The 12397-nt window shown below is 41.9% G+C and overlaps 1 protein-coding gene across 1 annotated transcript in view; it reads left to right on the forward strand.

The window, feature by feature from the left end:
* The window catches only part of aldh16a1.S (aldehyde dehydrogenase 16 family member A1 S homeolog), a 32213-nt gene that overhangs the window by 983 nt on the left and 18833 nt on the right, over window positions 1-12397 (forward strand). Inside the window, 2 exon segments of the mRNA NM_001096186.1 lie at window positions 4294-4396; window positions 4933-5059. Coding sequence (NP_001089655.1) covers window positions 4294-4396; window positions 4933-5059 — 230 coding nt within the window.

Genomic DNA, 12397 nt, shown 5'->3' on the forward strand with positions numbered 1-12397 from the left:
TGCTAGGTCGCGGGTAGGGAGAGCAGGAGAAGAGCTCGACCAGGACCCGCCGATAGTGATGTGCGGGTCAGGGTTTTCCTGACCTGCACCCAACCCTAACCTGCCCTGCTCCAGCCCGCCCGCCCGCACCTGCGCTTCTGGGGTCCTTTTATAGACCCGCGCTGACCCGTCCTGCTGATGACGTCACAAGCGGGCCGAGCAGACGCGGGACTATAAAACCGTAACGGAAGCCGGCATTTGAAGGTGGCGGGCGGGGAGAGCAGTAGAATAGCTCAACCCGCACCCGCCCACCGCCCGCGAGAAGCAGTGCGAGGTCGACCCGAACCCAGCCGTCCCGCGGATAAACCCGCGGGCCCCACGGGTATCGGGTCAGCCCCCACATCACTACCGCCCGACCATTTTGTGCAGGAGTAAGCCCGAACTCATCCGACCAGCGGGTCCCGCACATCGCTAGTGCAGACATTACGCTCAGTGGCACACCTAAACCGAGCCAGTGTAGAGCGCTCAGGTGCATGCGTTAGTGATGTGCTGGTGGAGAAAAACTTGACTAAAAACTAACCTAGTGTGTCCCCGATCCGTGCCGCCTGCACCCGACTTCCACCTTTCCTTTTATAGACCCTCGCCAATCCGCCCCGCCAATGATGTCACAAAAGGGGCAGGGCAGGCAGGTCCCTATAATGGGGGCAAAAGGGGGAGAGAGGTCTGCCCAAACCCGCCCAACCCGCGGTTGTTGGTTCGGCCAGCACATCACTAGCAGGCATGTCTGGATCTGCACGCATCCGGCAGCAAGCATGCGCCTTGCCTGCCTTTTTATCTCAGATGCACCCAACCGGACCCAGTGCAAATAAAAATAAATATTTGAAAGATAAATAATTTAAAAAAAGCTAGATGGGCCCCTAATCATACTGGACCTCTAAGTTGTAGCCTAGGTAAAGCTGGCCATAGACGCAAAGATCTGATCGTACAAATCAAGGATTTGTACGATTTTCGGACCATGTGTGGAGAGTCCCGTCATTTTTCGTCCGGCGGAGATTGGTCGTTTGGTCGATCGGACAGGTTAAAAGATTTCTGCCGGCTGCGGGTAATATCTCTGCATGTATTACTGACCGTACGATTTTCAGAGGGAGACTGTCACTAGCTTTGGTCGGACATAACTTTCGTACGATTGCTGTCAGGGGCAGAACATCGGCCCCTTTTGTACTTTATTTGATCTGAATGGTTAGTGGCGAGTCGGGACATGGGGAAGTCCGATCGTACGTTGATTCGTACGATCGGATCTTTGCGTCTGCGGCCAGCTTTAGCCTATGCATGAATCCACCCCTAATTACCTTCAGTCTCAACTACGGTCCTGTAGATTACTATCTGTACTGACTCCTGCCTGCTGCTATTATAGCGACTCCATAGTGCAGTGACTACCATCACTTCTAGCTGTGACTATTACCAGGATTAAATACTTTTGAATGGATTGATTATGGTCAATGCTATCAAGTCCCCAGTGAAATGATTGCTGGCAGTTCTAATTGCTACCCAATGCTGTGATTTCTGCCAGCGAGTACTAAGTACAAAAAAGGGCTGTGATTTCTGCCAGTACTAAGAGTATTAACCATCCGTCACCAGTCTAAAAACCAAGTACCCACCTACTATAAACTATAATGTCAGAATCTTTCCTGACAATATTAAAGCATAAGCTCTGGGATATCTGGAATTATCAGAATGGGGAAAAATATTTCTTATATAAAACAAAGAAACTTAGTGGGTTAGACAAGCATGTATTGTTGGGCAGAAGCAGTGGCGTAACTATAGAGGAAGCAGACCCCGCAGTCGCAGCGGTGCTTCCTCTATAGCTTATTAAAAAACCCTACTCCCAGACGCTCTCTTACCTGCAGCAAATAGGAGGGGCGCAAGCCAGGCGGGAGTGAGTGGAGCCAGGCAGGGAGTGAGTGGGGTGGAGGCGGGGCAGGGGCCGTGCCCCTCTTAAGATTTTTAGTTATGCCACTGGCCAGAAGCACCCCTCTGCTCGTTCTCTGTTCTAACCTTCATTCTGGAATTATATGAATCTATTTATTTTTATGCTAGTTTGTCTATTTTACTCTCTTAGCTCTCTTTCTTAATGGGGTAGGGGGTTTTCACTGGGTACTCTGCTGTCCTCCCACACTCCAAAAACATACAATTGGCAAAAATGGAGGCACACTGTGCCACTGCCCTTTTATACAGAAAGTGGATTGGTTTGTCCTTTGAGGTGAGACTAAACGTGCTTACTCTGTATTACAGCCCTATCTTAAAATATAATTTTCCCTTTCTAGTTTCTAAAAATACTGAAAAAAAAAATATATATATATATAGTGACCTAATAATTACACCATTTGGCCCATGGATGTAAATTGAGGTTTGATAACAGGGTGCCATGGTATTTCTGGGAAGGATATTTTCATTGCTACCACCTGCCTTTTTGCTGCACCTTAAAAGATCAGTGCCTGGAAAACCAGCCCGTTATGATAGGGCTGAGTGACCTTCCTTCTGTTTTCTCTACAGTATGGATTACTCGTTGGTTAAGTCAATAGTACAGGACAAAGGTACCTTCCATGTTTAGATGGATATGTGCTGTTTGTTGTTTTCACTGTTAAAATGTATCTAAAGGTGTACTGACAGTAGGAATTAACTCCTAAGCAAGAAGTATTTGGATGTCAGAATGGATACTGCATAGACGCAGAAATTATGATTATTATTATCATTTACATTTGGGGTGTAAATAATATAATGGTCCTCCTTGATAATTTATGGATTTATAGGTGGGTAAAGGCTGTTGGGGATGACAGAAGTTAAGGGTCTGGCAGAGCATACTAGATGTACTACATTAAAGTGGTTGTTCACCTTTACATTAACTTTTAGTATGACGTAGAGAGTGATATTTTGAGACAATTTGCAATCAGTTTTAATTTTTTATTATTTGGGGTTTTTGAGTTATTATCTTTTTATTCAGCAGCTCTTCAGTTTGCAATTTCAGCAATCTGGTTCCTAGGGTCCAAATTATCCTAACAACCATGCATTGATTTGAATAGAAGATGTGAATATGAATAGGAGAGGGCCTGAATGGAAAGATGAGTAATAAAAACTACTGTGTAGCCTTATAGAGCATTTGGTTTTTTTTTTTAGATGGGGTCAGTGACCCCTCATTTGAAAGCTGGAAAGAGTCAGAAGAAAAAGACAAATAATTTAAAAACAATAAAAAATAAAAATAAAAAAAGACCAATTGAAAAGATGCTTAGAATTCGTCATTTTATAATATACTAAAAGTTAACTTAGAGGTGAACCACCTCTTTAACTCAGTCCCAGAGCCTGAACGCACAAACCCATAGGTTACCTTTGTACCTAACTTGAAAGAACTCAAATAACTAATAAATACTCATTTATTTGTTCAAGGTACAGACAATAGATAACTATCTATATCTTTATGTATGGACGTGTACAGACAATAGATAACTATCTATATCTTTATGTATGGACGTGACTATGTGACTATGTATCAAAGGTGATTATTGTATTAGTATTCATTATAAATGTTATATTCTAATAAAGGTATATTTATTATTTATTATTATTATTATTATAAAGGTATAGTTTTCTTTACTTACATCTTTGAGTTCAACAGTATTTAGTACTGATGCAGATATTGATTTGCCACTCATGTTCTTTAGTTTCTTGTGACAGAATTTATATTTCTCCTCTTTCTATTCAGTCCCTCTCCTATTCATATTCCAGTCTCTTATTCAAATCAATGCATGGTTGCTAGGGTAATTTGGACACTAGAACCAGATTGCTGACGTTGCAAACTGGAGAGCTGCTGAATATAAAGATAAATAACTCAAAAACCACAAATAATAAAAAATGAAAACCAATTGCAAATTGTCTTAGAATATCACTCTCTATATCATACTAAAAGTTAACTCAAAGGTGAACAACAACTTTAAAGGAGAACAACCCCCACTTATCCAACAAAGAGCCCCAGAATATACCCCCTTCCTGAAGCACCATCTGTGGTTGGCTTTGGCTGGTACAACAACACATAACATAAGATGTAGCATCTCGAGCCTGGTTCTGTTTGAATCTATTTTTTTGCCAGCATTGATGTCACTATAAAAAAAAAAGCAAACAAAAAAAGAAACAAGCAACATGCTGTTCCGTTTCATTAATTTAAAAAGCCGTCCTTTGATTTGTGTCAGAAAAATTGCCTTACTTGATGGTAGAATCCATTTTCCCACATGAATATTCTTTAACCCTGTTGCTGTCTTGTAGGCTTGGCTTGATTCTCATCAGCGCAGCTTTGGACATTTTATTGATGGCAAGTGGTTAAAACCTGAAGGCCGAAAGACCTACACCACCAAGAACCCAGCTACAGGTAATTCTGTGTGCCCTTCTCATAAATCTATGGGCAGCTGTGTGTTTGACTTCCAGATTCACACCAGTACAACATGTAATAAATGTCACACAAAATAAAATACTTATTTTTTTACACTTAAATGTATCCATATTTCATTCCTGAGGGTTTTTACCTTTGCTGCATCATCATCATCATACATACAAATAGGGTTGCCACCTGCTCTGTATTTTACCGCCTTGATCCCAATGTTATTAATAGGGGAAAAGGGAAGGCCGGTATTTTTTTCAAGAAAAGTTATCATACAAAAGAAGAGGTGTCTGGACGCAGTGTAACTTACCTCAGATTTGTTTGGAAAAGTGTGTCGTTTTCTTTCTTTGCTAAGGATTTTGCATAGGGCCTATATAGTAATTTTTATATGGTACAGTAAGGATCTGGCTGTAGATGATAGTTAAGTATCAGTGAGTGAGTTTTCATTATGGAATGTGATGTGGGAAAGTGAGTTAGTAGTTCACTTTTAAGACTTGAATTTAGAATCATGTTTCTCCATATTTCAGGGGAGGCTCTGGCCACCACAATCCAAGGAGAGGATGAGGATGTGGAGACTGCAGTTAAAGCTGCACGGAAAGCCTTTGAGTCCTGGAGTAAGCTTCCTTGCCATGTCCGAGCCCGCTATCTGTACAGGTCAGAAAGAGCTCCCTGTCTCTGTTCCAGCTTAGAAATAGAGGCCTAATATGTTAGAGGACATGAAAATCCTATTTAACTTGGGATGCCAAAAAGTTAGGCATTTCCCAGTGAAATAGATTGCTACGTTTTTTCCGCAAAACAAGGATTGATGTCCCCGGAATCCCTTGTGCAATTTCTACATGACATGACAGCTGCTAATTGGCAAAGGAATTAAGATCTAAAGGTAGGAGATGCCAGCGCAGTGCTTGGGTAGTAAGCAATATATTTCACTGGTGTGTGCCCAACATTTTGGCACCCCAGCACTGAAATTATTTTCTCAAAAGAGCAAACAGATTTTTTTTATATTTTTATACATTTTGAAATCTGACATGGGACTAGACATATTGTTAGTTTCCCAGCTGCCCCCAGTCATGTGACTTGTGCTCTGATAAACTTCAGTCTTTACTGCTGCACTGCAATTTGGAGTTATATCACCCCCTACCTTTTCCCTCCACAGCAGCCTAACAGAACAATGGGAAGGTAACCAGATAGCTGTTCCCTAAAGCTGGCCATAGATGCAAAGATCCGATCGTTCGAATCCTCGAATGATCGGACTTCCCCATCTCCCGACCTGGCATTAACCATTCAGATCAAATAAAGTAGTAAAGAACAGATCAGCCAATGTTCTGCCCCTGACAGCAATTGAACGAAAGTTATGTCGGACAAAAGCTAGTGACAGTCTCCCACTGAAAACCGTATGATCTGCAATACATGCAGAGATATTATCTGCAGCCAACAGAAATGTATTACGGTAACCTGTCCAATCGACCAAACGACCGATCTCCGTCTGACGAAAAATGTCTGGACTCTCCGCACGCGGTCTGAAAATCGTACGAATCCTCGATTCATACGATCGGATCTTTGTGTCTATGGACAGCCTAACACAAGATAACAGCTGCCTGGTAGATATAAGAACAGCACTCAGTGGTAAAATCCAGGTCCCACTGCGACACATTCAGTTACATTTAGTAGGAGAAACAGCCTGCCAGAAAGCAGTTCCATCCTAAAGTGCTGTCTCTTTCTGAAAGCACGTGACAAGGCAAAATGACACGTAGAGCAAAATATTCACAATGTAAACAGTGTAATTTAGAAATAAAAATTACATCATAAAAATCATGACACAATCCCTTTAAGGTGATGAGCGCATCTGATCTGCGCTGGAAATGGTGCCAGTTTTTTGAATTTTCCAGCTATGTGTACAGAAACTATACAACACAGCAATAAATCAGATTATACTCCGTTTTATTTTATGTATACACGATTACAGTAGAGTTCTAAACCCCAGGGAATGTCTGGCAACTGGGTATGAGCAGGCTTGAAGGGTTCAGTACCACACCACTCCATGGGAACAGGTAGCAATGCAAAAAGAAAAACTACCAAAGCTACCAGCTGCATATTCCTTGCTTGTTTATTCCTAACCTTGAGATAATTGTAGAATACATAATGATGAGACTGTTTTCACGAAGAGCAGGTTACAGATCAGTAAAAATTCACATAGCCGTACTATAGCTATTTTGTGCAATGTGCTGCAGCATCAGTGGGTTTAAGCTGTCAATCACAGCTCACCGACTTCTATGTCATTCAGGCAACTGCTTTTACTTGTCATTTTGGCCCAGTGCCTGTGATAACAGTTTTGCATTTGGTCTGTTGAGTGTAGAGTTAAATAGGGTAATCAGCCTTTGTTTTAGTAGCCTAAGTTCTGCGGTGGCCTTTTAAAGCCAGTGTCCAATTTATTGTATTTTAGCAAGTGCCAGGAGATCCTTGAGTCAGTAAAGGAAGCTTTTGCAGTTATGTTCATCTCTTTCCTGGAGAAAACAGTTGGGGTATTGAAATCCCAAAAATATAATGACTTTAAATGGCAAAAGTGCTCAGAAGCGGCTATCCCTCAACCTTATATTTATTGACTACAACAAGCAAGTCAGTCATGCTATTTTGCAGCTGAATGTTCCAAATAGTTGATAATTGATTTGGTTAGAGCAGGGAAATCATTAACTGATTCATACTTTCATAAATTTCCACAAAATGCCTTTGGTAGAACCAGTGTGATTTAAACTCGTAGCGTGGATGAGATTGCAGAATGAGTAACAATAAACAGTTGCTATTGTTTATGTCAAGGTAGAAAACATTTTGGTATCCATTTATGAAATATCTGTATTAAAAGGAGGCATGTCATTAATTGTAAATTACACCTTGGGCTCACTCATGCATATTTAGTTAAAAGTGCAGCATAAGAGAGAGAGCGGCATAAGAAAAGCAATGGCAGTTTAGGAGAGAATGAACGTTTCAAGTCTGAAGTAAAAAAAAAGTTATTAACAAAATGATAAGCTAGTCCACTTGCCAATGACTGCAATAAAACATTATTATTAAGGAACCACCTGGGAACCCCTAAAATAAACTTCACTGGGAGGTGGAAAGACCCCTCTAGCTTTGAGTAGGAAGGCACATGACAGTATCTAAATGCATTGCAGCTATTTATAGACATCTCCGAAATGGAAATCTCTCTTGCAGGTGTCTGTGGGACACACAGGGACCATGGGTATAGCATCCACCACCAGGAGGCAGGACAATAGGAAAGAAGCAGATTCCTTATCTTGCTACACCCCCGTGCAACTGGAGGACTTCACGCACCAGCAATAGCACGCTCAGACACTGGGGCTTATAGTGAGGAGAAAGAAGCAATCAAGGCATGGAGAACAGCTCCTTATATTAAGGCATATCCTTTACAGCACATGCTGTACACCAAATTTATTTTGATTCACAAACAAAAAAAATCATTCCTTAATAGGGTTTATCATTGGTACCATGGCAGAAGGGAGTTCAGATGGACCTTTTTCTAGGTACTAGAGCTACTGAAGTTGAGCCTTCTTCCCCAGTCCCGGAAGTGCATGACTCCCCCACGGCATCAGCAGTACTGGGCTATAGGGTACAGATATAGATCCACAACAGCCCTTAGCAGCAGCCTCTTGGGCATGTCATCTGTCCTCCGGCATACCTAAATTGGCTGCATACCGGGACTCACTGGTGCTCGCGGTAGACGCATCGAGTGCACCATGAACCTTCCATCTTGGATACACATTCCCTTCAGTTCCACAGTTCCCCAGGGTAATTCTAAAGATCCAGAGGGAACGGTGCCCCATAATTTTGATATACTTGCACTGGCCGTGCCGAGCCTGGTTTTCCAAGCTTATCAATCTCAACAGGGAAGTTCCATGGCTTTTGCTGTCTCGCTTGAACATTCTCTCCCAGGGACCCTACAACCCAACCTGGGAATGCTCAATCTGGAACGCAAAGTGTTCTCCTTGATGATCATTCAAACCATGATAGCAGCAAGAAAATTGGTCTTCTACAAAAGTAGAGTCTCAGAACTTTCTTGTCACCCTCCCCTGGTTTTCCATCCTGATCAGGTGGTCCCATTCTTTGTACCCAAGGTGGTCTTGTCCTTCCACATCAACTAGGACATCACCATCCCATCATTCTGCCCACAACGTCACTCTTCACTCTCTCAATCTGGTTTGGGCTCTAGAATTCTAACTTGTGCTGCATTTAGGGAAATTCAAGGGCTCCACTGCTTCTAAAACCACCATTTCCAGCTTGATCCGGGAGGCCATACAATGAGCTTATGTGGCCAGATTCCAGAACCTTCCGTCACATATTAGAGCCCATTCCACTAGGGGAATCTATACATCTTGGGCTTGCCGGAAACAGGCCTCCACCAAACCAATCTGCAGAACAGCTTGCGGCATCTGAGGCACACTTCAGCAGGAAGTTGCTACAGGCTGCCATTGTTTAAGGCAATTGGTCTCGCTTCCTCCCACCCAACAAAACAGGACAGCTTTAGTATGTCCCCACAGACAACTGCAAGAGAAAAGAGGATTTTGTGAAACTCCTTTTCTTTTCAGCAGTCTGTGGGACACAGGGCCTCCCGCCCTGGAAGTGATCCATCTGAATCCGTTATGCCTTGTACAACAGTATTATTTTGTACATAGTTAAACTAGCGGTTTATGGCTGTCCTTTTTTGTTATTCAAAACTGAAGTCCTCCAGTTGCACTGGGGGGGGGGATATAGCACGATAGGGTGGAGTCAGCTTCTTTCCTAGTGTCCTGCCTCCTGGTGGTGGAGGCTATACCCCTGTGTCCCACAGAACGATCATGAAGAGAAAAGGATTTGACCACCCTCTTTCTGTTTAAAGAAGAACTAAGTCTATAAAATCAAGATAGTTGTGTTTTAATACTAAATTTATTATGCCAGTCTAGAGGTTTAGCAGTAATGGGCCAGGCTTTCAGTGTTGTCCAACGCAGCTTGCAGGAACTCGGATGAAGCAGCGCACACTCTCCTCACAGTTTGGCAGTTTGAGCCCGGTGCACAGTGTAGAGGGCACGGCAACCCCCAGGAATACGTACAAAACAAACAGAATCACTGGCACACGTGGCAATTCAAGTGCCGGGTTACCCCGTGCTCTTTATTGTGCGGACGTGCAACGTTTCGGGGTAACAACCCCTTTATCAAGCATACTAAAAAAGACCACAATGCAAGTATATATCATGTGATCAATTAACATGTTTAGCATAATTAATAAAGTGACCAGCCCCTGTAAGGGTTCATACAAAATAGTAAAACATTCTTAAAATCCTTGTGAAAGTGTCCAAGCAGATGACATTGTAGTGAAGAGTAAAAGGTTTCGTATATGCAACAAATGTATCAAAGTGTCCATTTGTGGAAAAAATGTGTCGCTTGTTCAACAGTTACAACATTGTTGCATCTATAAAAGAATAAAAGATGTGCTGATAACAAGCTCGGCATCGGCATCGCTGGCAGAATATGTCAAAGCCCATCGAATACCGCGTGGGTTACGAATCATGCTACAACCCGCACTGTTCAAAGACAACACAGAGTTTTTACTGAAATGGCGTGGCATATTAAATCGATGCAGCCTGGATTTAATTACTTTGACTATCCAGCAGCTGCAGACCGGCACGCGGGAGCTCAAACAACAATTGCACACAATGGAGGAGGAGTGCAAAGCGAACATGGGGACCGACGATACAGCACTGAAGGAATTGGAGGCAAAGATCGAGAAGTTACAGCAAGAAATTCTACAGGTCAAACTTCGGAAATTTACCAGAGACACCAAGGATTACGAACGAGGGGAGGTGTATACCTGGAAGGAAACCAGAAGACGCACACGTTATTACAGACGCCAGGATACCTCCTCAGCCGAGACCTCGTCAGTAGACAGCGCGGATGGCGGGTTTACTTCACCAGCCTCTTCCCAGCAACAGCCTGCGGTTCCTTTTTTAGGAGGAGGCCAGACAAGACATATCGGAAGATCCGGAGGGGGCAGAGGCAGACAAAGCGGCATATACAGGAGCAAGTACAAGGGACAGTACCACAGGTAACATCGGTGTTTAATCTGTCTACATACGAACTGAATACCTGCGAACTGACTGTTTTAGAGAAAGGTTTGGGGTTTGTTCCGTCTTTTCTAACCCCTGCATTCAATGTTTCTGTGGACTTATTTAAGTTTTTGCGTTCGTTAAAACTTAAAGTATTTTTTGCTGATAAAAATGATGCATATAGGCAAGACCCGAAGTTGTTAAGTTTGAAAAATAAACTAGGCAAGAAAAGTAAATTCATGCCCCCTGGAAATTATCCTTGTATTGACGCCTTTGAGGCTGTAGTCTCTACTGAAATTAACCGCTTGTCTCCTAAAACAAAAAGGGAACATACTAACAATCTATTGAAAAATGAAAAGGCTGCACTTAAGACATTACAACAGAATTCTGACATCACCATTATGAAAGCAGATAAAGGTGGAGGCACTGTGATTTTAAATGCATGTGATTATGAGGCGGAAGCAAAACGCCAACTTGAGAACAAAGCCCATTACAAAATGTTATTTTCTGATCCCACTTTGAAGTTTCTTAACGAACTCAAAATCTTCTTACATTCAATGGTGATGGAAGGGTTAATAAGTGATTCGCTCTGTGAAACATTAACTACTGCTAATCCTAAGGTACCAATTGTGTATTTTCTTCCCAAAATACATAAACATCCCACTAATCCACCAGGGCGGCCTATAGTGTCTAACATTGGGTCTATTTGGCAACCAGTTGCTATGTATATAGATACATTTTTACAGGAGGTGTTACCAACCCTTAACCCTTGCTTGCTTGATACTACCGATTTTCTAAATAGATTGAGAAATATCATTTTACCGACAGGAGAATTTTTCTTATGTTCACTCGACGTGAAAGACCTTTATACTTCAATCCCACATGGGGAAGGAGTAGAAAGCATTCGCACATATCTTAGTAAGGGTGCCCTTCCCAATCACATGATTGGTTTTATTTGCAACCTGTTGGAAAGCGTATTACAGAATAACTATTTCCAATTTAAAAAAGATTTCTATATCCAGATGCAAGGCTGTGCCATGGGTGCCAACATGGCACCTGCCTATGCAAATATATTTATGGACAACTTCGAACAGACCTATATCTTTGCCAATGAACAGTTTTCTCAATACATTAAAGCATATATGCGTTATGTGGATGACACGTTCTTTTTGTGGACTGGAACAAAGGAATCTCTGGGTGACTTTTTAATATATCTTAATGAAGTACATCCTACCATTAAATTTACCATGGAAATGAGTAATTCGGAAATTCATTTTTTGGATGTAAATGTAACATATTTAGATGGAAAATTGGTTACCACTGTCTATACAAAACCCACTGATCGCAATAACTTACTTAAATCCACATCTTTTCATCCACCTGGTCTGATTCGAGGTTTGCCCAAAAGTCAATTTTTAAGGGTTAAAAGAATTACTTCGAATGATGATCTATATGAATGTGAATCAGAGAAAATGATGGGCAAATTTCTGGAAAAAGGTTATGATAAAGCACATTTGAATTTATGCAAGGAAGAGGTTAAAGGATTGTCTAGAGAACAGTTACTTACTAGAAAAGCCCCGATTGTTAATAAATCACAAAGAATACCGTATGTATCCTCATATGATAAAAATTCAAAAACACACCGAAGGATTATTCTAAAATATTGGGGGATACTAAGTTCAGACCCCAAACATGGTCATTTATTCCGACAGCCTCCCTTGTTCTCCTACAGACGCGGGAGAAGTATTGGAGACTACATAAAACCAGATAAGAAAGGAAATCTAAGAGGTAATTTTCCAGATAAAACACAGCTTCATGGGACATTCCCCTGTAGAAATTGCGGGAATTGTAATAGTATTATACAGGGTAACTATGTCACACATCCACAGAAAGGATCAAAACA

This window comes from Xenopus laevis, chromosome 7S (assembly GCF_017654675.1).
Source record: "Xenopus laevis strain J_2021 chromosome 7S, Xenopus_laevis_v10.1, whole genome shotgun sequence".
Taxonomy (NCBI): Eukaryota; Metazoa; Chordata; class Amphibia; order Anura; family Pipidae; genus Xenopus; species Xenopus laevis.